This window comes from Vulpes lagopus, chromosome 12 (assembly GCF_018345385.1).
Source record: "Vulpes lagopus strain Blue_001 chromosome 12, ASM1834538v1, whole genome shotgun sequence".
Classification (NCBI taxonomy): Eukaryota; Metazoa; Chordata; class Mammalia; order Carnivora; family Canidae; genus Vulpes; species Vulpes lagopus.
The window spans coordinates 53462840-53490188 of record NC_054835.1 but is presented as its reverse complement, the minus strand read 5'-3'; the positions used below and the strand labels follow the sequence as shown (position 1 = coordinate 53490188).

General features: G+C 55.8%; 1 protein-coding gene across 2 annotated transcripts in view; it reads left to right on the top strand.

The window, feature by feature from the left end:
• SDK2 (sidekick cell adhesion molecule 2) overlaps positions 1–27349 on the top strand; it is a 259234-nt gene that overhangs the window by 124629 nt on the left and 107256 nt on the right. For both annotated transcript variants that reach the window (XM_041725835.1, XM_041725834.1), the window contains exon 3: positions 24899–25005. In XM_041725835.1, the coding sequence (XP_041581769.1) occupies positions 24899–25005 (107 nt within the window). The remainder of the gene's footprint in view (positions 1–24898; positions 25006–27349) is intronic.

Here is a 27349-nt window from a genome sequence, read left to right as displayed (position 1 = left end):
ACTGGAAACCGAATATCCTGCTCCCCAGGAGTCATTCTCCCAGTGGTTGGTTGAGTATCAATTGATGAATCTAACCTGAATCCATTATTACCATTGTGGGTGTGATAAGCAGATTTTCCACTTCTATCGTTTCTTCTACTTATATTTGTCATCCTTTTGTGAAAGAGATCTTCCTTTTATCACCTCCTTTAAGATAATGAAGCATCAGTATGAAATGGTGGATAGTATTTCCTATTCAGTGTGTTCTAATCTATCCCTGTCATTCTTCATTTTGATGCTCAGTAGTCACCCATAATTGGCCCGATGGAGCTTCTACAAGCTGGATCCTGAGTTTTGGGGGCATGTCCCCATTGGATTTTTAGCACTTTCTCGCTTTTTGGCTCAATAAAATGTTCCTTTGAAAAAAAAAATGCACACCAAAAAAAATGCATCCCAGAAGAGCGTGGCCAGCTTCTCATCCCATGGTCTTCTGACCGCTGTTTGCTGCTGAGGACTTATTAGTCTCTTGCAAACCCCAAGCTTTGAGTTGGGTGATAATAACCAATTTTCAGGCAGAAAGATGGCTGAATTTACTCAGCAAGTCAAGAGAAAATAAGATTGGAAGTGCTGCCATAAATTTCACTATGTTTCCCACCCGTCTCCAAAGGAAGACGTTTGCATTCACATCCAACCTCCACCGGCCTTTATTGTCAGTGGGAATCTGTAACAGGATGGGCGTAGCGTGTGCGTGTGCATGCATGTGTGCGTGCGTGTGACATCTGCATGAAGGAAAGCATCCCACTGAGCACAAGTGACTGTGGCGAGTTTGTGGGACCACATCCATCTCGGGGTGGGGGGGGGCAGGGTACAAATAGCATGGACTTTGGAGTTGGTGCCACCTGAATACAATCACGCTCCTACCACTTCCTAGCTCTGTGGCCTCGGCCAGAATCAGCCACCACGCGCTTGTTTTCTCGTCTTAGAATCGGGCACAGGCCTACTTTAAAAGGTTATAGTAAGAATTAAAGGAGATTCTATGGGACAAGCCCCTTCTGTGGTGCCATAGACTAGATCTGGTAACAGGCCAAGAGATCTCATCTGCAAGCGAGCGTATCTCCTCCTAGGTGGTCACAGGGGCTGGGGAGGCAGGGCTCTGTGCCCCTATTCCAGTGACACTGATGGTCCAGGACCCTTCTTAGAACTCTTTTTTTTTTTTCCAGTGCTGTAAGAGCCGCTTGTTGGTGACATATGTTACCTGTTTTGCAACCAGCCTTGAATTTCCAGTTTGAGAAATAAAGTGGCTGTTACAGTAGGAGGTACCACTTGGGTACAAAGCAGTATCAGACTCCAAGGAAATGAGATCTCTTTTCCCATGTGGATGGGACACGGCATGGGAAGACTTTCCCAAAGGTTTGGGCACTGTCCCCACCCCCCCCACACTATCCGCGGGACAGGTGCATGGCTTCGCACGGTGACTCTGGGTGTGTGTGTCGGGGATGTGTGGGAGGAGGTTGGACACAACACTCAGTTGGAGGCATAAAGTCTGATGTGTTTGTTAGCCTCTGTGCATGAGTGTGCGTGGGGGAGGTGGCTAAGTGGGTGGGTGTGATTCCTTCATGCTCTCGTATGCGTGTTTAACCGTTGTGCGTCTGTGTCTGTGCAAACCACACTGACGTGTTAGCCTAACTTCCTGACTAGGTGGGTTGGTAACTCATGGAAGGTCCTGTGTTGCCCCTGGAGCCCCTTCCCTCAGATCTCTCTCCGCTCCTCCTCCCTCCCCTCGTCCCCCCTCCTCTGCCCTCTCCTCCCCTCCCCTCTGCCCCCTCGGAGGCCATCTCCCCAGACTGCATCAGTTCTGCCTCAGTTTGCTTCCGCTGCACCAGCCAGGGCTGCGTGGCTGGGGACAACCCACCAGCTCAAGAAACGGCAGGTCAGGCCGTAGCAATGGGGGAGGAGGGAAGGAGAGAGGATGGACCAGAACCGCTACCTGTCCTTGTGACCACATCCTGGCAAAGCCATCCACCAGGTTATTTTGTCCTGCCCTGGGCATGCTTTCTCGCATATCTTTTCTCACATTTAAAATCGAACCAGAAAAACAAACCAGCTAGGTGGCTCTTCCACACACACACACACACACACACAGATTTCCATGCATGGTTAACTTCACATACACCATCTCACAGCTGCACTAGGTGAGTGTTATTACCCTCATTTTGCAAATGAGGAGCCTGGAGCTCGGAGGAGTTCTGGAACTCGCCTGCGGTCGTGAAGAGAGCAAGTGGCAGGTCCAGGAGGTCGGTCTGACCGGAGTGTGTTCTTGTCCCACTTGTAGAGACGCACACGGGGTCCCGACTGGGCTCCTTCTCCCACACTCCTGTCACTGTATGTTATTCTTCTGCCTTGAGAGGCAAGAAGCCAGGGGCCCCCTCAGACCCTCTGACGCACAAGCGAGAAGGAGTGAGACCAGCAGAGGCTGCGTCCCGCCCCTGAGGCCCCAGATGGCCCCTGGCTGGCGTGGAGAAGAGCAGGTGTGTGGAGGGGCAGCTCAGATAAGCTGGGCAGGGTGTCTGGCTGGCCCTATACTGGGTCCCCAGCCTCACTGCTAGGTGATGTGCCTTGTTGGGGAGCTGTGGTTTTGGGGTCCTGCGCGTGAGCTCGGCAGCAGAGAGAATAAAGCCCGGTGGCTAAAGCAGGGACCCAGGCATGCCACAGCCCTGGCTAGGGGCGCAAAGCAGGGGATGCATGTGGAGCGGCTGCAGCCTTTGAAATTCTTCAGAGGAGAGGATAAAGAGCAAGCTCTCTGGACCAGCTGTTTTGTCTCTGGCAGAGGCCAGAGGGCTTCCCAAGAAGTCACTGGAGCACATGCCACGTGGGTGTCCAGAACCGAGCCAAGCTCTTACCAACAGCAGTTCTGGGAGGTTGGAGCTATTATTATCTCTGCGTCATCGCTTGGAGTCACAGCCCAGAGAGATCCAGCAACTGGCCCAAGGTCACACAGCTGGACCTGGGAGTCAGGTTTTACCTAGGATTGTTTGGACTCCAACCCTGCCTCCCTCCGCCGGCTCTGAGCTGTCTTGCCAGGTGTGTCCTCCCCCAGGGCAGTGGCAGTGCCCAGACCCAGCTTTCTGGCGATGGCCCCAGCCGGCCTCCTAAACCAGTACAGGGGAGCTCATCATGGCCAACACACGGACTTAACGTGGGCCCAGCCCTGTTTGAAGGGTTTCACATATGTGAACTCTTGGTTTTTGTTTTTTTTTTTTAAGATTTTATGTATTTATCTGAGAAAGAGTGAGCGAGAAAGAGAGAGAGAGCGAGAGTGCACAAGCCAGGAGGAGAGGGAGAAGCAGGCTCCCTGCTGAGCAGAGAGCTCAATGTGGGGCTCAATCCCAGGACCCTCGGATCATGACCTGAGCCGAAGGCAGATGCTTAACAGACTGAGCCCCCAGGCGCCCCTCATGTATGTGAACTCTTGAAAACAAGCACACAGATGATTATCTCCGTGATGCCAGGCCCTGTGTCGGCCCCTGTCACTCAGGTTCTTGTTCTCGATCCCTGAACATCAGCAACTCCTGCAGGAGAGGCATCTTGGTGTGAGGGACGTGAGGCTCCAAGGCTCAGTTGCCTGAAGTCGTGGAGCTAACCTGAGAGCCAGATCTTCCCCCCGCGCCCCCCCCCCCCCGGCCTGATGGACGGACGTCAGGAGATGCCTACCTGTGCTCCGTCTCATGAGGCACAGATTTGGGACTTTCTGCCTGCCTGGCACGGAGCCTCCAAGGAGGACAACAAGGAAAAGCAGTGCCAGCCCTGCCCTCCTTCCGCCCCTTGCAAACGTCTGTTCTAACCACAGAGCAAGAGGTGCCCTCGTGGCGTGTGAGTGCCTGGACTGCGGAGGGACAGCAGGTGCGAGACCGGCGGAGGGGCCCAGAGAAGTTTGGGGAGAGTCTGTGTGGAGGATGCCAGACTTGAGCCGAGAGGGAAGAGGCATTGGCGTGGACGGGGAGTGTACGGGCAAGGCTCCCTGGCGTGCAGACACGGGGCGCTGACTACGCCAGGAGAGCCCTCGCCCCCACGGAGCGCACAGTCGGGAGCCCGGAGCAGAACCAGAGCACAGTTGTTCTGCACCTATTAACAGACGCCGGTGCTCGCAAAACCGAGGTCGGAGGAGGTGACAGTGGGGACACTGAGACCTAGAGAATGGGTAGAGGTAGCCGGTGCAAGAAGGGGGCTTGCGGACGGAGGCAGGAGGAGCTGAAAGATGACCAGCGCCGACGGGAGGTCAGGACCCCGGAAGAGTGGATGGGGTCCATCGGGTCAGGGCTTGCTGGCTCTCTTAAGGTGGGAGCCAGGCCAGGCAGTAGTGGTGGGAGTGGGGTGGCCGGGCCATTGTGGACACGGCGGGGATCGGAGGAGTGGAGGGGTCCAAGGCATACCCGGGAGGCAGAGCTGATGGGCTGGATGTGCAGGTGAGGGAGGAAGGCAGGTGGAGAGGCAGGTGGTGGAAGAAACACTGCAAGGGAGACACCGTGGGACGTCTCCGTGCTCCCCTGGGTGCTGGGCGAGACTTTGGGCAGCAGTGTCCTGTGGGCAGGAAAGCACTTGTGCCCGGAATGGAGAAGAAAAGCCCAAACTGAAGGTCTTGATTCAGGCGTCACTGATGTCACTGTGACCACTGACCCCGTGGGAATGAGCGGGATGAGACAGTGCACACGGCGCAGGGGAAAGAGCCTCCAAGGCCCAGAAGGCAGGTAAACAGAAGAGGTGAAAACCTGCCCAGCAGCACGAAGCCGAGAGGCCATGGCGGAGATTGGGGTGTCGCACAAGGGGGAAGGGCTGTTGAGAAGGACCAAGTGGCTGTGTCAACTGCTTCGGGAACAACGGTCAGCGAGATAGGGGGACGGGGTGACTCAGGGAGAGTGAGGAGGGCTGGATGAGGCCAGTGGAGGGGGAGATGTGGAGGCAGGGCTGAGCATGAGAACATTCCAGGCTGCATCCTGCAGGTGGTAGGTGGTCTTTGGAGGATTTGGGTCAAGGGAGCTTCAAGCCCCTGCGTACCCTGGTCCTGTCCCTCTTTCCGGTCTCCTCTCTCACCAACACCCTTGGCTAAGGAGCAGAACAATGCTCCCGATGGTCTCTGCTTTTACCTCTCCCCGACCCGTCCTGTCCGTATGCACCTTGGCTGCTGCCTGGTGTCTCAAGACTCAGCACCAGCATCCCCCCGTGTGAACCCCAGTCTGGACCCGGACTCAGCATAACCCCGGTCTCAGTCGCCCAGTCTGTCAAATGGGAATGATAACACCAATCGCTACCTACCTCCCAGAGGGTCATGAGTGTCAGGTGAGGTTAAGCGTGCGGAAAGGGTGTTGGTCACGGGTGGCCGTGTGAATGGAAAGGGTGGCCCGGAAGCCACCCAGTGAACACCGCCCATCCACATCCACCTCGTAGGCCAGGCTGTCCCCACTTCTCCTGTCTGGCCACGGTCTCATTCCAGCGCTCCTAGGAGGTCCAGGCTCCTCTTCCCCAACAAAGCCAGACCCACCCACCCCATGCCAGCCTCTTTGGAGATGTACTCTGATTTGGCCAGGAGTTTGGACGTCTTGTCTGAAAATTGAAGGCTGCCGGTGAGAAAGCCGAAGTGCAGGAATTAGTTATGATGGGCATAAATTGAATTTTAATAGAGATGTACGTGGCACGGAGCCAGTGTACTCAGGCAGAGGGAAGGTAGTAATTAAAAGTTAACGAGTTTAGAAATGTCGTAATCCTTGGGGAGGGATGGGGGAGGTGGGCTGGGAGGAGGTTGAGGCCCCCAGCCAAGCGTGCTGTCCTTCCCCTGACCCAGAGGCCCTCCTCCCGCTCCTGAGGAGCCTGGGAAGGGGAGGAGGGCGGCGGGGAGCCCAGCAGGCCCTGCGTCTGCACAGGCGGGGCATGCTTCCAACGACGGAAGAGGTGGCAGAGTCAGAGGGCCCCCCTGGATCGATGCTCGTGCTGCCCACGAGGAACCACAACTAGAGCAGGGTTTCTCGGCCTGGGCACCGTTAGCATTTGGGGGTGGATCTCTTCTTGTCGTGGGGCTGCCCCCGTGCACTGCCCTGTGGGTAGCAGCATCCACAACCTCGACCCAAAACATGCCAATAGCCCCTTGCCTGAAATGGGACAACCAAAAGTGTCTCCAGAACTACCCAATATGCTTTAGGAGGCCACATCCGCCCATTGAGAACCTGTGGTCAAGAGTGAGGCATCAGTGGCACCCCCCCGACTCTCCCAGCGGGAGCCAGGGCTACCCCTGTGCGTGCAGGCACCTGCCATGCTCAAGGCAGCGGCTGGCTCGGCATGAGCACAACTGGCCTGGCATCGGAAGATGTGAGGGCAGAACTGGCTGGACACCCTCTTGCGGGGAGGGTCTCTCCTGCCTCCCCTCCTTTGTCTTTTCCTGACAACCCAAGTTGCAAGGAGCTGCTTCCCTTCGAGGCATCATTTGTTCCTGGGCATGGGCAGGTAGGACAAATCCATTGCCCAGATGGGAAGACAGAGGCCCCGAGAGACTCGGAGCCTAGCCCAAGGTCATTCATCCAGGGGGCAGAAGGGTCCGGCTCCCCAAAATGTCAGTCAGGCCCCCTGGTCGGCTCTGGCAGCCCCACTGAGAGCACTGGTGAAGAGCTAAAGGCCCTTGCTGGAAGAGAACACGGTCTGTCCATTCCAAGTGGCATCCCCGACTCTGTCCCCACAGGTGCCCACCCCCTCGGCCTCCCCATCCGGCTGTAGGACAGGTTCCTCCTGGACCTGAGGGGGCCAGCCGTGGCCTCGGGGTTTGCTGTGAGTGACAGGAGAAGCCGGGAGAGAGGCAACAGGGAGAGCCCTGGAGGGTCAGGGCAGGTGGTGGGCGGCGAGGGGCACAGCTGGCTCCCTGTGCCTCAGGCTGACGTTGCAATAATTATGTCAATTAAGATGAATAAGTTCAAAATGTAAAGGGAGAAAGAGAAACAAGAAGCAAAAGTCTCTGAAGCATTGGCTGTCTCAGGTTTCCATAGCAACCCGTCTCTCAACATTCTCATTACCGGGTCCCGGCCGGCGCGGAGCCCGGAGATGAGGGGTGGGTGCCACCGCGGCGGACCCCGCCCGGGCTGGGGGCGCGGGGAGTGGGGGGCACGGGCTCAGCGGCCCCGGCGGAGTCACCCGGCCACAGAGTGGCCCCGCTGGCATCTGGGCTGAGCCCTCCGTCCTACAGCTGGGACGCCCGGTAGGAAGGTGACGTTCCTCTGAGACCAGATCGTGTGGGAGGATCTAAAGGGCCGCTCAGGCCCAGGCCCCCTGCGCCCCCGGGCAGTGCCACCTGGGTGACCGGGCTACCCAGTTGTGCGGCGTCCTGGCATGACAGGAGGCCACTGACGACATCTCCCCATCACCCTGAACCCCTCAGGAGGCAGGAGGGACGCACTGTGTTGGGGGACACGGTTCTGTCCTCGCCTCCCTGTCCCCTTGGGTGTCTGTGGAGTCCTCTTAGCGTCCCCGTGGGTTCGATGGGTTCAGAGCATCACTCCGAGGCGTCATGGCCCTGAGCGTCCTTGCAGGGGGAGCAGCGAGGACATGTCCATGCATTGTGGGTTCCCCTGGGGCTGGAGCGTGTCTACTGCAGATGCGCTCAGCAGACCCAGCTCTGGGTGTCCATCCACGGCCCACGTGTGGGCCCCCCGCAGGACCCGTCGCCGGGGCGCACCCGGGGTGTAGTCACTCACGCACTGTGGTTAGTGCCCACAGGCGGCCGGAGAAATCCACAAAGCAGTCACGAGGCTCCCCGTTTTATATAGATGCAGACACCAACGCCCACGGGATAAAGTGACATGTCCAGGGTCACGCTGCAAATTAAGGACAGGGCGAGGGACATGCGCTGGCTGCCAGCTTCAATGCCGGAACATTCTAGAACACACACAAGCCACCCTCTCTCCTCTCTTCCATCCCCTCCTCCCATTTTGCGGTGACTGACAGGTTCTCCGGAGCCAATCCCAGCAGCCCTGGGACAGGTGGCCGAGGTACCCAGACTCCCCAGAGTGCAGAGCAGAGCATGCGGGCGAAGCGCTCGCTGCCACTTGAATGAAAGGCTCCCGAAGAAAGCTCTTCTCTGAAGAACTGAGGCTATTTATTTCTACCGCAAGGAAACTTAACATGCAAATTAGGAAGGGCTTGATCATTCATCACCTGACACTGACAGATGTGAAGCTGGCCGTGACCCCTGGGAGCCAAGCACAGAGATGGGCGCAAGGCGGGCGCGCCGCCCGGGGGGTCCTCGGGGAGGCGGGGAGAGGTGGGCTCCATCAGAGGCACATATGGTTTTTATCTGGGATAGTCTGATACATGGAAATGAGATGTTCCCTCTTTCTCCCCGCACAGCTGGACGGGAGACCCCAGCGTGCCCTAAGAATTCCGCCCCCCCCCCCAGATCTTCCTGCGGGCCTCCCCCTCCTTGGCTTTCAGCCAGGACACGGAAACTAATTAGATCTTGACTCAGTTATGCGCTCAGGCAGGCAAACGGTCTAGACAGACGCCTGGGGAGTTGGTAATGACCCCTGCTTCCTGGGGGCTGCCTTGCTGCCTGACTCCCCTCTCCCCACCCAGACCCCTCAGAGCCCCTTTCTGGCCCTTGAATGGGAGATCTTTATGGGGGTAGAGAGGGAGGGTGGTTCAGGTGGCCTCTGCCCTCCAGAGAGGTATCTCTGCCATGGCCCACTTTTCTGCTGTCTGGGTAATGGCATGCCAAGGTGTCTGTGACTTTGAATTTCCCGCCCTGGCCAAGGGAGAGACCGGCTCCCAGCCAGCTGCTGCCCAAGTCGGCCTCGCAGAGGCTCCTGGGAGTGGGAGCAGGGGTTTCAGCTCTAGTTGGCAACCTGTAGGGGCTCAGCAGGGAGCAGGTCGGGGGAGTCACAGAAGGCTTAGCCAAGGGAGAGGCCATTCTTCCTGCAGACTGGAGAAAGGTAACCAAGAAGGACAGTCTCACCCAAGATGGGCAGAGACCCTGGAGGTCATCCCGCAGCACATCCAGGAGCTCCAGCCATTGCAGCTGCTTCTTTACCTTGGACCCCTGGGGAACATATAGAGATGAGGGGCCCCTGCCCCTAGGAGCATGCTCAGCCTGACCCCGGCCACAGCCTCGGGTCAGTTATCTATTCCCGCCCAGAAAACCATTCCAGAACTTCATGGCTAAAAAACCATGATTTCTCATTTCTTTGCTCGTCTGTGCTGGGCACCTAGGAGCTTACGTTCTGCTGGCCATCTGCGGGGCTGGACTGGGCTAGGCTGCACAGCGGTGGTGCTGGTCTTTCTTCCTGTGGTTTACCATCCTTCATGGCCTAGTGGTCTCAGGGCCTGGTGATCTGAGAGGTGAATGCAGAAGCTGCAAGGCTCTTGAGGCCTGGGCTTCAGAACGTTCCACCAGAGTCTATTGGTGAAAGCAAGTCACAAGGTCAGCCCAGATTTAAGCAGGAGGAATAGACTCCACGCCTATGGGAGCTGTTGCAAAGTATTAGGACCGTACTGGTCTTCAGTTTCTCATCCTCAGATCTGGCTGGGGCCTGGCCACGGACGGGGATTACCTTTTCCAGATGGCAGCTCACAGGCAGGGCCTTGGGGCCTCATTAACGCCGTTCTGGCCTGGTTCCCTCCACCGCGTTTCCCTGAAGTCACTTCTGAGGGTGACTTTGGAAAACCCAGAGAGAATGGGCGGAGGGTGGTGGTGAGTCCTGCTGGACAAAGGCCAGAAAAGTCAGGGCTAGTGGGACTGTGTTCAGAGCCAGCTGCCTGGAGTCTGAGCAGGTGTTCAGAAGGGTGGGGAGAGGAGGGGGCTCTGGGACCCCCAGGCTCGGGGCAACTACCATCATAGCTCCTAACATAAGATGCCATGGTCGCCCCAGCCTTGGCTCTGCTCTCTGGGCAAAGGCTCATCCTGCATGAGGATGGGTCCGGGGTTAACGGGCTGTTAGAGAGGGCTGTGGGCAGTGCTCCCTCGTCGCAGGATGGATGACTAAGTGAAAAGTAGTAACATTAATAACCCCGGTGGCAGCTCACTCAGTGAATGCTTGGGACACCGCACTCTGGGCCCTGTCCTAAGCCCATCACAGATGCCCTGTCATGACATCCTCACGACGTGCCTTCAGCGGGGGCCTACAGTGTGGTGGATGAGAGCACAAAATCTAGAGGCAGGCCCCTGGAGCTATGCCTCCTACTGGCTGTGTGATCTCGGGCAAATTACTGAACCTCTCTGGGCCTTGGTTTCCTCGCCTTTTTCATCTGCCAGATTTGGATAAAATCAGTTCTGACCTCACAGAGTAGTTAATGAGGAATAAAGGTATTAGCGTAGTTTAAGGTGCTTCAGATATAGTACCTGGTTTATGTTATTATTAATTATTATTAGTAGTAGTAGTAGTTTTGTTTTATAGATGGGGACATGGAGGCATTGAGGTGAGACAACTTAGCCAACATCACGCAATGTGTAAAACACACTGACAGTCAGAAACCCCGTTTCTCCATCAGCACCCACCACCCCTTAAAGCATTCGCCCCCAAAGCCCCCAGCACAGCACTCGATGCTCCTGGTCGTTGGGTGCATGTTTCTGACCTCGATGGAAGGGCAGCCAGGAGGCAAGATGCAATGCAGAGCCAGGAGCTCCCTCCCTGGGTGCCTGAGCCTTGGGACTTATGGAGGAGAAACGCACTGAGCCCTGGAGCCTGGCCCCAGGTAGATAGGAAGCACACCAGCCCTGACCTTGAGCCAGGTCTCCCTGAGGAACCAGGAACGGAATGGGCATCTCATCACACGCCACCCCCTCCCCACCCACCCCACCCTGCTGAAGCTGCCAACAGCAAGCACTCAGGATGGCTGGAGATCCTCATCTCAGCTTCCCTCCACCTGACCTGCCCCGACCAGCTGGGAGGAGGACCCCCGGGGTGCATCCTCCAGCCTGATCAACATCCATTAAAGCCACAGGCATCTGGCCTGGGGAAACCAGGAGCGCAGTGAAAGCCAGGGAGCAGGACTTGGCTGGGCTGGAAGCTCAGGCCGGCTGGGCAGAGCCTGGCAGGGTTCACGCCATCACCCGCCCTCCATGCCCACCCAGGGCTCCCCCTGCAGTGCACCTGCACCCCACTCCCTTAGGGTGAATTAGCCATTATCCTTTGTGGCGATTAAAGGGGCCTTAACAAAGTCCTTCCTGCTCAGAGATGAGCAGGTCCCCGTTCCCTTCTGTTCTCTGGGACTCAGAGATGCCCAGGGGCCCGTGTCCTGCTCCCAGGGGCAGCATGTGGTCTTGGCAGGTAGCAATAGGAACGGAATGGGCTGGAAGTGGAGCTGGGGAGCCGAGCATTTCTAAGCAGGGTCTGGCAGTGGCAGCGACACCTCCAGCTAAACTCAAGGGGCTGAGGGCAGCACAACACCGTGGACACATGGTCTTGCTGTTCTTACCGTTGTTGCTGCTGGTACTCAGAGCCTAACCCAGTGCCTGGCACGTCGTGGGCCTGGCACGTCCGGTTGAACGATTAATAATAACAGTACGCACGAGGACACACGTCTTGAGTGCTTCCCGAGCGCCAGACACCGTGCTAAGCGCTCTGCCATCAGCTCTGCTGTGATGTGAAAACCACCACACTGTGCAAAATCACGCAATAAAAACCACAGGACTAATGGGGGAAATGGGGTGAGGGAGCCGCACTCAGAAACGTCATTAGGGACACATAAAAAAAAAAAGAGAGAGAGGAGCCTGTTAAAGACAATCACACAGTCTCCCGCATGTTGGGTGGGTGAGAAATGCATAAATACTACAATAAATCTGGCACACCGCCTCGGGAAAGGCCCGCAGTCGGCTTGGGGGAGGTGGGAGGCGAGGGCTGCAGCTCCCCGAGTTATTTTGAGCTGGTGGGAAGGGAGGGATGTCTGGGATGGACAGGAAAGTTGTAAGACCAGAGTCCCCCCCACCCCAGTGCTGAGGATGCTTTGGGGGGCGGGTGCATGCATGGGGAGTCAAGCTGCGTGCAGGTTTGGAAGTTTACCTGGTGTTTCTTACAGACCAGGTGCACCCAGGCAGATGCAGAACTCCAGGTGTGCTCAGATTGCTCCCCGATATGTCCCTGCAGAGTGGAGGGAGAAGGCTCCCGGGGGAGGGGCTCTGCCTCCTGCACCCCTGCCTCCAGCCGGCTGGTCTAATGAGGAGGTGGCTTCTCTGCCAAAAGGACAGAGAGGCCCTAAAGGAGGCCTCTCCCCACCCCACCCCCCCATGCACCCAGGAGGCTGGGAGCAAAGCAGGTTGGTTAGGTGACTCCGACAGGCCCTCCGCGATTTGGCCACAAAGTTCAAGCAGCTTGGCTCCTGGAAGCCAATTTCCTTGCAGCCTCTTCATAGGTGTAAAAAAAATAAAAATAAAATAAAATAAAGTGCCAGCAGCCCAGGACAAAAGGAGCCTCCTTTTCTGCGGAGGAAGCAGGGAGCCCTGGGGAAAATCCCAAGCATCCTTGTGAGCAGAAGACAGGCCCCCACTTCTTGCCTCTCTGTCCTTCCTTTCTCTTTTCTTTCCAAAAAAATAACCACAACCCCCCACCGTCCCCCCTCGCCAAACCTCAGGATTCCTTCCCTTTCAGTCATTCCTTGAAAATCCACCCTGAAATATCTGCAAGTTTGAACTCCGTGAGCCCAGACAGGTCTCGCCTTCTCTGTCCCTTTCTCTCTGCTCCCAGGAATCAACCCTGTGTCCCATCCCACTTTGCACTTTGCAAAATGATCCCAGATCTTGTTACTCCTGGCTCTTAGATGACGCTCTGTGCCGGGGCCCTGGGGGGTCAGGGCAGGTCTGGGCAGCTCCCAGGAGGCGTTTACCTCTGAGATGTGCCCCGCTGACCAGTGAAGGTGCTGGGTGCGGGGCAGGCGTGGGGCGGGATTGGTTTGGGTTCCGATGGGCCTGACATTCATTGCATGCACTTTGCTGCCCTCTGGCTGGGTGACCTAAGGCAACTTGCTCTGTCTCTCTGAGCCCAGGTCCCGGGCTATAAAACGGGGTAGTGGTCCCTTCCCCCTGCACGAACTGTGGAGGTGACCCCGATAATGTACGTCAGGTGTTTGCTTGGAACCAGATGCTCCTATCGTTGTTACGAGAGCGTGGGGGACGGCCCCTGCTCACTCTCCCCTCAGTGATGGTCCCACCTGCGGGTGCTGAGTGGCCTGCCCCGGCCTCCTCCCCTGGTACCTCCTTCTAGCTCAGAGTCTGTGGGAATGACCCTGCTGAAGGCAGCCGTTAATGAAGTCCTTTCCCTTGTCCATTGAGAGCAGTTAATTGGCCCAGAAGGTCATGGTGGGGACAGACACCGTCCCCAGCCAGCTCTAGCCTGGGCTGTCGTGGTGTTAGCAGTCTCCAGCTCAATAATGCCACCAACCCTCTCATTGACCACAGGCCCCTGGGATCAATCTGAGCATCTCGGCTTCACCCGGTGGAGCAGGGAGGCTCAGGGCTACACACAGGACTCCCGGGTTGCAGGGAGTCCAGGGCAGGGACGGGAGGCCCTGCAGAGGGTCCTGCACCTCCCAGACGAACCATCCGTCAGAAGGCGGCCGTCCAAGCCCCTGGGCTTTGTCTCGTCTGAGCGGCCACCTCGGGCAATTCTGCATCCAGCCCAGCTCAGCCCCATGCCTGCAGGCTGCTTAGGGGTCTGCAGAGGATGGACGGTGTCCAGCATCATCCCCACCCTCTGCACCCCTCCCACAGTGTCCAAGAGACCTCCTGGCCCTGGTTCCATCCCCAGCCTGGAGGGGATCTGGCTGTATGAGTTTCCCACCACCAATGTAACAGATAAGCACATGGGTCCTCCTACAGTTTCAGAGGTCGGAAGTCCTAAAATCAAGGTTTCGATGGGACAGCCTGGAAGCAGGAGGAAAGAAAACCCCTCCCCTCCTCACCTTTCCCAGCTTCTAGAGGCCGCCCGCATCCCTTGGCTCTTGCCTCGCCAGCTTCCAGCCTGGGCTTTTCTCCCCACATCACCCCTTTTCAGAAGGACACGGGATCACATGGATCCCACTGAGAAATCCAGGATAATGCCCCCATCTCGAGGTCTGCAACTAAATCACAGCTGCAGAGTCCCCGCTATAGTGTGCCTGACTTTGCTAGAGCTGCTGTCACAATGTGCCACCAACTGTTGGGGGCGGGGGGTGGAGCTTAAAACAATAGACCTTGATTCTCCCTCAGTTCTGGAGGCCGGAGGTCTAACATCAAGGTGTCCACAGGGTCCCTCTCTCTGAAGGCTGCAGGGGAAATGCGCTGTATGCCTCTCCTCTGGCTTCTGGTTGGCCGGCACTCCTTGGCCTGTGGCACCATGGCTCCAGTGTCTGTGTCTGCGGCTCTTCTTACAGGGTCACCAGTCATACTGGATGAGGACCCACCCTAATGACCTCATCTTAACTAACTACATCTGCTGAGACCCTGTTTTCGAATAAGGTTTACACGTACTGGGGTTAGGATGTCAGCGTATCTTTTTGCGGGGACCCAATTCACCCATCATTTCCTCTAAGGTGACGTATTCACAGGCTTTGGGAATTCGGATGTGGACATCTCTGAGGGGCGTTCTGTGGCCTTCCACGCTGGCCACCTCATCCACTCATCCAGAGAATGTGCATTGAGCATGTGTTGTTTCAGGCACGAGACAGTGGAACAAGACATGGGACAGGGTACAAGACACGGCCTCAAGGAGACACCTAGAAATACGTAGGACATTATATTAACTTGCGACAAATCCGCCAGCTCTGGCAAAAGAGAATTCTGGAACAACCCAGGGGGTGTTCCAGAAGGCTTCCTGGAGGGGACATCCTGTTCCCGAAACCCCAGTTTGGCTGCCTGTCGCTCAAACACCAATGCTCGGGCGCCTGGGTGGCTCAGTCGGTTAAGCGTCTGCCTTCAGCTCAGGTCATGATCCCAGGGTCCAGCATCGAGCTTCCTGATCCGTGGGGAACCCGCTTCTCCCTCTCCCTCTGCCTCTGCCCCTGCTCGTGCTTGCTCTGTCTCTCTAATGAGTAAATAAAAATCTTTTAAAAAGACAAAATAAAGCCCATGCTCAAGAGACCAGATCTGATTGGAAAGGAGCTTTATTCCAGAGGCCGGCCACCTGGAGAGAAGGTGAACTCTTGTCCAAAGGCCAACTCCGAGGTTTCCGCTGGGCCCAGAGGTTTTGAGAGGGGTTTAGTCAGTTAAGGGAGTACAGTGGTCTGTGACGTTTTTTGATTGCATGCAGACTTGATACCACAGAGAGAGCTATCTCGGTGCCGGGGATTGTGCAAGAAATTCTAGTTCCTTGATACCTGGGGCGGGGGCAGGGGGTGCGTTGTGCAAGAGAGCCTGGCGATGAGCACACGAGTGTTCTGTTCTTTATGCGCAGGAGGGCAAGGTCTACAGCTGCGCAAAGGGAGGTCAGTAAAGTCATTGTGTGACCTCAAAAAAGAAAAACATTTTGCTAAAAGATTGCTGGACTAATCAGAAAGCCAGGGCGGCTTCAACAGACTCGCCGCCCTCTGTGGCCTAGGAACGTTCTGGTCCTTCGTTCCCCAAGGCCAGCGGCCTGCAAATCTCAAAAGAAAGTAAATTAGCTCTGTTACAGATCAAGGGCCTTAGGGCAGCAGGCAAGGAGTGTGTTAACCGGCCTGAGGGCGCTTACAGTCCTAGCGGAAAGCGGAGAGGGACCCTGAGGGCTGAGGGGCTGCACATGGACAGGTGAGGGGCAGCTTGTTTTCCTCAGAAACTGCCAGAAGTTTGGTAGAGCTGGAGAGTGGGGCCAGCAGGGATCTTTCCACTTGCTGGAGGCGGGGGTCTTCCCAAGCCTGCGGGGACCCGGCAGGGATGCAGGTGCTGCAGATGTGACCAGGTCCTGGCTGCTCCTGCATGTCTGTTCTTCACCTGCACCTAGAGGGGGGCCCGGTGCTCCCTGAGGTCCCAGACACCCCCCTGCAGCCACAGGAGATGAGCTGAGGCAGGAAGAGAGGAGTGCGTAGCCCTGACACCTGTGACCTGGCAACCATGTGCCCCGTATTCTGTGATCAGAGTCAGGTGTCCTCCTCTCCTGTCTGTTGTGGCCCCCTCCACCGTGCAGTCCTCCAGGTCGGGGGTGGGGGAGGCACCTGCTGTACCTACATCCTCCACTATCCAAATGTCCATGATGGCCACACACCTTCCGAGGACCCCAGGGACAACCATGCTCCCCTGGCCTGCACCTGCTCCAGCTCCAGAGGACCCTCAGGCCTGGCTCAGCCACCCCCCACCCACCCACCCAGGCTGCAGCCTCCCTTCTGGGGGCGACCCCTCCCCCAGCCGGAACACAGCAGCTCCCTTCCTTCCCCAAAGCGCCATTAGCACAAGCCAGTTGGGTGCGTAACACTCTTACCGAAGATGTGGGAGGGGAATTACAGCACAGGACAGAAACTGCTTAAAATAGAAGAACAGAAATCACTGTTTCTGAATTGCCCTGCCAGCCCTCACCACAGGGTGTAGCTTCCTGACATCATCCTCCCAGGATCAGCCGTCCTCAGGATCCATCTACTTCCTGTGCGGGGGCAGCTTTTGCCTCCGTGTCTGTCTGTCTGTTTCTCTGTCTCTCCCTGTCAGAAGCCCCCCACCCCGACCCCCACCTGCCCATGAATTCAGGATCCTTCAGGCTGCTGCCGGAGGGAAAACACGACGTGCCAGTGAGTGCATCACGCAGAACAGTGCAGCTGTGTTCCCACTGCCTCTCCGGCCTGATCCCTTTCCATAACCAAAGTCCCACTAAGGAGTTTTCCTGGGCAGTCCCACCCCGTGGCCCTGGGTCCCCCCACTGATCCCGGAGTGGCCAGCCCTGGGCACCAGCCTTCTCTGGAACGTGCCGCACACCAGATCCTTGGGTCCTGCCCCGAAGCTCCTCACTTCCTTCAACAACAGTCTCTGTGCGTAGGGGCCGAGTGTAGATAGTCAGCACTTCCTTCTTCAAAGCAAACCCCAGAAAGAAGAGACCCCAGACTATCTGGGTGTGCATCCAGGTGAGGTACATCCTCTCTATGTACTAGACGGTCCCTGTGCACTAGGCACTTGCTCGCTGTGTGACCTGGGGCAGGTTACTTAGTTACTCTGGGCCCAGTTTTCTCATCTATAGGCTGAGCTTCCTGTTAGCATGAGCCTCCTCCAGCACCGCGAGCAATATTAGCTGAGTTGATATATGTTAAATACACGACACTTTTTATCCTACTGCTAATTGTGTTAATTATATAACGGCACATTACTATTATCTATTTTCTGGTACATGTACTTTCCCCTTTAAATCACTTTGGAGAGAGTTTTGCTGTCTTTCCTGAGGACTCTTTGCCAAAGCAAAACCATTATGCGGGGCCCATTTCTAGCCTGCCCCCAACCCAGTGGCCAGTGCTTGGAGTGCCCGCTGCCTCCCTGGTGCAGGAAGGAGCACGGGGTGTGTGCCCTCAGGTCTGCAAGGACACACGTACATGCGGGCACACACACACCTGGACTCGCTGCCTCTCCTGTTGCCCAAGAGCCCCTGGGAAGAGGGAAGGGAGCCTGGGTCCCCGGAGTTCAGCCACCCGCCACTGTCCCCCCAGCCTGGGTCAGCCTCAGCCATCTGCGGTGACACCTGCAGGCAGCAGGCAGCAGCCTAGAGCCCCCGTTGCCCCCCAGGGAATATAGAGGCTCAGCTGCTTCCCCTCCATCCCAAGCACAGCTCACTTGAGGAAAAGAGGTCTAGTGGGTGAGTTACGGAGAGCCCAGACCTTAGTGAGGGAGCTCAGGGAAGAGGCACAGCTGGGGGATCTGTGTGCCCCAAACCTCAGTCCCCTCCCCTTCCAGCATCCCCCCTCCCTACACACAGTGCCTCGAGAGAAAAGCCCTAGCACCAAGGGGTCAGTGATTAGAAACCTATGTCCCTGGAAGCTCCCTTGCACTTAGAAGATGTGGTTTTGTGGGAGAGAATGTGCATGTCCGTGACTGGACATCCATGTGTCCTGAGCGCATCTGAATGAGACAGCCCAGAGTGCCCGTGGCCTCAGTGTGAGAGGGAGCGTGCCTGTACCCAAGCCGGGTGGATTGGGGTGCTCTGGGTGACCTGAGATAGGAGTGGCTGGACATGGGTTCATCCCGGAATGTTACCCACGTGCATGAAGGTGTTTGCAAGAGTGCGAGTGGGTGTGCCCCGTTGTGTGTCCCATATTCATGTGGGAGTGCGTGCACATGTGTATGCATGAGTGTGTGTCCTAATTGTGTGAGCGTGCATGTGTCCATGTGTGTATACACTGTGTGCCTTGTGTGAGTGTGCACAGGTATGTATGGCCATATGGACAGTGTGTGCACATGCACATGCATGCAGACATGTGGGTGTGTGCTTGAGTGTTCATGTGCTGGGTGCAAGTGCATGCAAACGTGTGTGTTTGGAAGCTACACGAGTGCACTTGTGTGTACACTTCTCTGTACATGTATGCATGAATGGGCATGCACGTGGGTGGAAGCACAGGAGCATGCATGGGCAGGTGTGCAGTGGTGCGTGAGTGTCTCATGTGTGCACGTGCACACACGCACCCTCCCTCCATGTGAGCATCAGCGCGTGCATCTCCCGGCGTCTGATTTATTAACGAGGACAATACAAGGAGAGTGTGCCTATTATTTCTGGTGTCCGCATCAGCTCCTGACAGCTTCGTGGAATTGAAATATCTTATTTAATGCGAGTAAGAATCATTTTAAATATCAACTGTGACACTCAAGGACTCGCACCAGAGAGGGCACGGTGTGTTTCCCCCTGCGCCGGAGAAGACGCCACGTCCGTTAGGTCCTCATTTTCTCCCTGCCCAGCCCGTGTCTCTGAAAGTCCATTTATTGATCTGTCCTGGCTCCTCCCCGCATCGCCGTGCGCCCTGCTCCCTGAGCTCCTCTCTTCATCTCGGGGGACAGGACTGCGCCGGCGGGTCCCGAGGGCACAGGGATCCTGTGTGCCTCCCTTCCCACCCTACCAAGTGCTCCCCAGGGCTCTCCCCCACCCCCACCGGCTCCATCTGGGACAAAGCGAGGCTTCCTCACCCCTGTCGGGAAGCCTCAGTTACGTGCACACACGCGCAGCTCCGGAAGGATCTCCTTGTCACACGCGTGGAGCAGGGCGCAGAACAGCCTAGGGAGGCCGAGTCACCTGCTGCAAAGGGGAGGGGTCGTGAATTGCCTTTTGATTGTGTTTGCCTAAAGAAGTTCTGGAAAGATACTCAGGAAGCTAGTCGGGAGTGTGTGTGTGTGTGTGTGTGTGTGGAACTAGGAGTGACAGGGAAGGGAGAGATGTTCCCTGTGTGCCTTTCCCGTTTCCTTTGAGTCCTGCAAATGTATTTCCTATAAAACATCAATAAATATGCGGTCCTTCGAGGGGACCTCGAGGTGGGTGTTTCCGGGTGCTCCCCAGTCCCTGGAGCCACCATCCTGTGACTCTTTGTCGTCGGAGAGAGAATAAAGTTGCAGGTCAAGCAGGAAGAGGTACCTCTTCCCCACGGTCACTGCTGCTCATCCCCAGAGGAGCCAGGCTCCCCGCTGTACCCAGAGGACACAGGCAGAGGGGACCAGGAGGCTGGGAGGACAGGCTGGTGGCAAGAGGTCCACTGGGGTCAGGAGGCTGAGAGGAGCAGCTTCTGGAAGGGGACCTGTCATTTTCACTGTCCTCCGTGTCCCTAAAGGCACATCCTCTCCTGGCAGCTAAAGGACTGAGTGAGGCCCCTTTGCCAATAAAGAGGATCAGGGTAACCAAGGCAGGGGCGGGGGGGTCCTTCAGCGGTGTCTGGTGACAGTTGGGGTTCACACGTCTGTGGGAAAGCTGAAGAATTTGCCAGTCAAGGGAATAGGTGCTCCCCTGATGCCTGGTGTGGAGCCCCTCATGGATCCCCACTCCGGTGGGCGGTTTCTGCGACACCCACCTTGTCTTCCTCTCTGAACCTCCCCACCTCACCCCTACCTTCCTCTCCCCACCAGTGACTCACACACCCGCTCCCTCATCTGTCAAGCATTTGTGCGCCACCTGCCACACGCTTGGCAGTTATGTCCGGGGCCTCTTATAAGGAAAGACGACCATCGCCATCCCCACGTTACAGATGGCAAAACTGAGGCTTGCAAGGTTCCATAACATGCCCAGCCCACGTTCCTAAGAGCAGAGGGCAAAGTCAAGCCTAAACTCCCCTGAGTCAGAAGCTCCAGTGCTTTCTTCGATGCCATACTCCTCGGGCAGGTCAGGTGTGGGCCCTGCTGTGCAGGGCATTTGGTCCATCCCCCTGCCTCTGGAGGCGACCCGGACAGGGCTGGGCTCACCCACTTCCCCGCCAGGCCAGCGGCCGCAGGTGGATGGGGCGGACGGAGCCGTGGGCTGAGCGTGTCCAGGGGGTCCAGGAGGGAGCGTTTCAGGGGTAATGAGCGTCGCTGTTATCGTTATCGAGGCTGCATACAGCGCGCTGGATCTGCAAGCCGAGGTGCTGGCCAGCCGCCTCGTCCACCCGCCTGGGAGGCAGGGAGACCGAAGCTGCAACTGGGGTGGAGGGAAGCGGGTTTCCCTGGTAGGAAAGGCAGTGGGCGGAACTGTTACTTTAAATAATGCTGCCAACCAGCCAGAAATAGGTCTCCCAGGCAGGGAGGAGAGGGAGGCTGGAGGCTGGAGGATGGAGAGGAGGCTGCACCCCACTCCTGCTAGGCCAGCGAGCCCCTGGCCTCAACTCCAACCAGGCCCAGGGCCAATGCGCCTCTTCTGGCCTTGGGGGAGCGGCAGGCCTGCAGCCAGTTGCCCTTGCCCCCGGGGTGTGGGGGGGTGGGGAGCGGGGAATTCCTGGCTGAAGCAGACAGACGTAGAGCCTTCTGCAGAAATCTACTTTTATGAAAGTTTAAATTTCACTACGCATCACTGACATCAGCAAACAAACCCGCATCCAAGGAGTCCCTGGTGTCTGTTTTATAATGTATACTTAAATTATATGCTCAAAGTGCATTTTTACATTTTACTTTAAAAATAAAAGCTATATATGCATACGACGAAAGAAATCCTGATGCCATAGAAAGACATAAAATCAAAAAGAAGACGTTTCCCTCCCTCCCCACCCGACACCTCTCCCCAAAAAGGGAGATAACAGGTATCCATCGAGTATCCGCCTGGGAAACAGTTTATGTGTGTGGAGCATGTGTATGCAAATATATACATCTTAGGCACCTGTGTCATATGCAAATATATGCATTTTTGTACCTGTGATCATGCATATGCAAATACATACAAATGTACATACTATTTCCCTTACCCATGTGGTATCGTGCCCTTTACACTACTCTTTTCCCTTTTTTTTGGTCCACAAACTGAAATTATTTTTATTGGGTCAAGTTCGAGTGATCCTAAACATTAAACTAAGGGTTTGGTAGCCTGTGTCAACACACAGCAGCTCATGGAGAGCCGTAGCCACCCGTTGTCACTCTGGTCCCTGACGCTCAGCCCGTGGAACTGCTTGGCTTCTTCCTTCCTCGCGTGGTTATTTCAATAAACATCTCTCCCTCTCCAGCCTGGACTTCCTTTCCATGCTTTGTGCATCTCGGAGACCATCCTTTCTCATACAGGTGTTCCTCATTCATTCCGCGGCTGCAGCATCGGCAACCGATCCAGTTGCATTCTTGACGGACATTTAGGCTTGCTTCTGGCTGGGTGTTTATCTCTGCCATTCGAAGCAATGCTGCTGTGAGCATCCTTACACCTGGTTTTTCTTTTTGCCACATTTTTGCAGTATATCTAAGAGGCCAGCTCGCAGGAGCGCGGCCTCTCGGTCAAAAGGCTTGCCTGTTCTCATTTGGATAGATTTTGTCCCCAAGGCTGGACCACTCTGCACTTCCACCTGCTGATCAAGGGTACACCTCCCCTCCCCCTCACTCTGGCCAGCGCTGCGTGTGATCAAACATGTCTTTGGCAGTCTGATATGTGAACACTGTCTTGTTTTGATTGGACTTTCATTGTGACGGAGGTTGAGCATCCTTTTTGTTAGTTTTTTGGGGGCCATTTCTGTTCATTTTCCTCTCCCTGGAGCTTTTTAACAAAATCTGATTCCATTTTCAAAGATAGAGAGCTGTTCTAGCCAATCTCGCTTTCCATCTCTCCTCTCAGGTCACCCCGTTGTTTTCGAGACCCAAACAGTTCCCCCCAAAGCTATCTCCCCTCCCCGCGGCAGAGGCCAGCGAGAGTGGTAACGGGCTTGAGGATGGAGTGGAAGGAGAATGGGAAATTTGCCAGAGCCTGGGCGCCTGCTATCTCCCCACCATCACACCGTGCACAGTAACGAGGGACAGATAAGAACTGCAGCCGGTGGCAGAGATAAGAGGCTTGGACGGCCAGAAGGTTCTGAATCATACTGCAGAGCCACAGCCAGAGCCAGAGCATCCGGGAGTCGGGGCTCGTGCAGTCCCAGGATGGAAAAGGGGCCTTTGGGAATATGACATCTGTGTTGAACTGGTTAGCAGCTGAGCTTGGGGTCCGGCAGGCTCTGTGGGACCCTGGCCCTGCCTCTTACCTAACCTGTGAGACTGCCTGTCAGTGATGAAACATTTCTTTTTTTTTTAATATTTTATTTATTTATTCATAGAGACACACACAGAGAGAGAGAGAGAGAGAGAGAGAGAGAGAGGCAGAGACACAGGCAGAGGGAGAAACAGGCTCCATGCAGGGAGCCTGATGTTGGACTCGATCCCGGGTCTCCAGGATCACACCCCAGGCTGCCAGCCGCACTAAACCGCTGCGCCACAGGGGCTGCCCGATGAAACATTTCTGAACCTCAGTCTCCCCTCTTCTAAAATGGGGGACCTGATAAAAGTACCCCCTCCAAGGATTAGGTGAAGGACTCTCATAGGTAACCCCACAGCTCTTTGCCCTTGTTCACATATGACCAGGAAAGTGAAGCTAGTATAGGGGATTTGCATAAGATTTAAGTTTAAAATTTGTTAAAATTGCTTTTATCCTGAGATTACATTTCTTCTCTATGACCTTAAATTGTCCTTTTTTGATAAAATGAGGACCATTTCTACTTATTTTTCTCTCCCTGGCTGGCACTTTTTAATATTATCTTTTTTTTTTTTTTTTAAGTTTCTGGTTGCTAGATTGTTTGTCTGTTTGCTTTTTGGCTGGTTGGTTTGAATGATCTTACTTGGCAAAGTAAAAAGTTGATGGTCTTATGGTAAGCCCATTTTTTTAAGTGTTACTGATCCATAATATCCAACAGTCTGGGAACTGCTGCATGAAATGAAAAAATGTAGGAAAAGTACTTAATACCATGTTTAGATGGATAGCTGGGACTCAGAAAGTGGTGGTGGTTGTTTCACTGTTGTGAGATGGTGATCGTGGTGATTGGTGGTGGTAGTGATGATAGTGGTGGTGGTAATGGTAGAGGTGGTGATGGTGGTGATTATAATGGTGGGTGGTGCTGGCAGTGGCGGTGATGGTGGTATTGGTGGTGGTGGTGGTGGTGGTGGTGGTGCCGGTGATGGTAGAGGTGGTGATAGTAGTGATGCTGCTGGTGGTGGTGGTGGTAGTGATGGTGCTGGTGGTGGTGGTGATGGTGGTAGTGATGGTGCTGGTGATGGTGGTAGTGATGGTGCTGGTGATGGGGGTGATGGTGGTGGTGATGGTGCTGATGGTGGTAGTGATGGTGGTAGTGATGGTGCTGGTGATGGTGGTGGTGATGGTGCTGATGGTGGTAGTGATGCTGCTGGTGATGGGGGTGATGGTGGTGGTGATGGTGCTGATGGTGGTAGTGATGGTGGTAGTGATGGTGCTGATGATGGTGCTGGTGATGGTGGTAGTGATGGTGCTGGTGATGGGGGTGATGGTGGTGGTAAGCCCCAGTTGGAACTCGTGTAAAAGAAAACTTAGCAACACTTGAGAATAAGGTTGCTCTGTCCCAGGGTTGGCAAAGCTAGGGACAGATGGCAATGAACTTACCCACCCAGTCACCTGGGCAAACCAACACCCAAGGATGGGGTAGATGTCCTAGGCACCAGCCCCTTGATCCTTTGAGGTCCCTACTGGGCCATTCATTGCCCAAGGATGGGAAAGGTGATCACAGAGGGGTGCCAGGGGAACTAGCCCCCTCCATACCAGAGAGCACCACCTGCCCATGTCTTACCTGCCAGAAGCTCCTCCCACGGACCTGGCCTGGCCTCCCCCCCACCTCAGCCAGGTCAGTGCACCACACATCTGCTCTCCAGCTACCTTTCCCCCAACCCCAGACTCTGCTGCTCTTTGGGCCAGTCACGTGCTCCCAGGGCAGGCTCCCTGGAGTCTACCTCCAGCTTGTGCATCCCGGTCTCAGCGCCCACACCTACAGAAAGCCAACCTGTCCTGCTCGGAAGGCTCTCCCTTTTCCCTCCACAAACCTGCAGTGGAGTTGTCTGTAACTTTAAGGGTGGGATAATGCAGTTGGAGAAGTGTGTGAACGTCCCTGCCTCTGTCACCCCCATCCATTTCAATTAATATTTATAGGACAGTCCTGGGCCTGGCCAAAATCGAATGCCCCCACCTTTCCCAGTCATGCGAGTCACAGGCAAGGGAGTCACAGCAGCCTCCAGCATAGGACCAGCCTAGGACCTCAGTCCTGGGAGGCCTGGTCACCGCCAGGGTCAAGGGCTCAGGCATAGCACCTCCTGTCCATGGGAAAGTGCAGGCTACTACTCCCTAGTATCTGAGCAAAAAAGCCTGGTTGCCCTTGGGAGGGACTTTTCTGTTGATAAGGACCTTCTTGTGACACCAAGACCTGGCCAAGAGAATCCAGAAGTCCCCAGTGCGCTCCATTCAGGAAGAGGGTGACCTGGCGCCTCCAACCTCTGACCCCAGTCTGACATGTGCATCCCTGCACCCGCCCGACTTGCTCACTGGCTGTCTCATCTGCCCCCCAGGTACATGATCACCAGCCTGGACCGCACCCATGCAGGCTTCTACCGCTGCATCGTGCGTAACCGGATGGGCGCTCTGCTGCAGCGGCAAACCGAGGTCCAGGTGGCCTGTGAGTACGACGGGTGACTTGGGGGCAGGGAGGGGTGTGAAGCGGGAGAGGATCTGCAGGGTCCTCACCCACCACCATGCTCTGGGCAGAGCCAAATCCCAGCTGTAGCCTTCTCCGCTCATTGGGTGCCTCTCTGGGGAGTGTCCTCGTTTTATGGTTGACAGGTGCTCTCGGGACTACAGCGCTGATAAGGGACACAGACATCTATCTGTCGGCTCAGCGTTCAACCCTCTTTTCATGGGACCAGCTGCTTCTCTTTTTAAAGGGGGCCCTCATCACTTGGTTCAAGGGCCTCCTCTGGGGTTGGCTGGGCCTCACACTTGCTGTTTTCACGATGGCCTCCCTGAACCTCTCCAGCTATGACACTCTTCTCTGCAGACATCCTGGTACCCTCCATGACCTTGAACTTCCTATCCCCCAGCTCGTTCAGCCCAGGAGCACCAACAGCAACTAGGTCCCATGATCCTCGGGGTCATTGGGAGATGCCTCGTGCTGGCCCCATGCCCTTAGAAGGTGGGGCGCAGACTGACAAATCCAGGTTCCTGGAGGAGCCAGGTGAGCCTACAGTAAAGTGGTAGTAGGCCCCTGCAAGTCCCCGGAAGGACTTTCTCAAATGGAAGAAGGGAAGGCAGCTTCAGGAGATCCCAAGTGTGTCTCAGGGACCAGGGCCCCAGAGCACCAATCAACACCCTGCCCCTGAGGCTCAGCATCCCCCTCCCAGGCCTGCTCCCCATCCTAAAATAGCTGCCGTGTGTTAGAAATGAGTCTCATTATGGGCTATTTCATTCTGGGTTCTTCCAGGGGCAGAGGTCCAAGGTTGCACAGTGGGACATGGGAGTGTGGAAAGCTTTAGTGAGCCTTGAAATTTAAAAAAAAAAAAAAAAAAAAACACCTTCTCATCTAAAGCCTACAGGGGCTCGCCTCTGAATTAGCTCAGGAGAGAGCTTGCTACTTGAACAGAAGTAGGGGAGAGACATCTAAAAGGAAACCTCAAGCGAGGCAAAGAGTGTTGATAATAATTATGGAAAACAACCGTAATCAAAAGTGGAGGACGGATTGTCTCCATAAATCAGCACTAAAGGCAACTCAGCTCACTCAGAGGAGCGGAAAAGCCCTGAATTAAAATGATGGATCAGGGCACTGTCAGCGGCTGGAGAGCTCCCGGGGAGCTTCATTTAGCCAGTGCCCAGCGCCCCGCAGGGCAGGGGCAGAGCCATCAGCCAGCCTCCAGAGAGACGGCGCGTGCATATGTATGCCCGGGTGCGTGCAAGTGTGTGTGCATGAGTGTGGGTTCACGCACGTGTGCGCAAATGGGTGGGTGCACATCAGTCTGCTGCTTTGTCCCACGCGTTTGGGAGAGAACATGTGTGTGCACATGTGTGCATAGACATGCATCCATATACGCGTGTGCACATGTGCATGCAAATGTGCATGCCGAGGTTGGTCTGCCTCTTTGCTCACCTAAGTGCTGGTGATCACATAGGTGTGCATGTCTGTGTGCGAGTAGTTTGAAATGCCATCCAGGACACAATGTCCCCGATAGTCTAGGCTCCTCCAGAGAATTCCTTGAGCTCATGTGCTTGCAAATAATACACCTCCAGTCAGTGAGAGTTACTGCTGCAATTAATATGCTGTAGTATCGTGTTAAGGAAAAAAGAAACAGGCCACCGAATGGAATGGCTTCTGGCACACACACCGTCTGGCCAAACGCAGAGCAGTGAGCCGGCACTTGCACCTGTGCCCTGCATCAGCCCATTGTCGGCCCCTCAGCTGCCTCTCCCGGGGGCATCCGTGTGCTCTCAAAGCCACCATGTGTCACCCTGGGTTTCAGGGGCCCTCGGGACACGGTTACAACCATCGTCGCCACCAGGCTGCACAGGGCTACTGCTTAGCTGTGCCCGTGTGGCTACAGCCATCCCTGGAGGAGAGCAGGGGGTACCTGGAAGGGCCCGAGGGACTGGAACGGAGTGGGGAAACCCAGGTTCACCCCCTTCCTGACCACCAGCTGCAGCTCCTGGACCAAGCCCTGGGAATCACTCCTCAGATGCACCGAGCTGCCTTGTTCCATAGCATCATCAAGTGGAAGCCCCTATTTGCAGCCCTTTGCACCTAAAGCCAGAGGAGTTAGGGGAGCCCTGGGAACTCCACCCGGCCGTTGAGGAAAACACTCATCCCAACAATTTAATGAAGATTTCACCCAACCCTAGTGGCCTGGGATGGAGAAAGGAAACTCACCTCCCTGTTCCTTCCCTTGCTGGCCACATTTGTCTCATTGGCGGTGGGGCAGGGGTGGCGGGGAGAGTCTCACTCTCTAGTTATGGATGTTGAAGAATTTGCTGTCCAA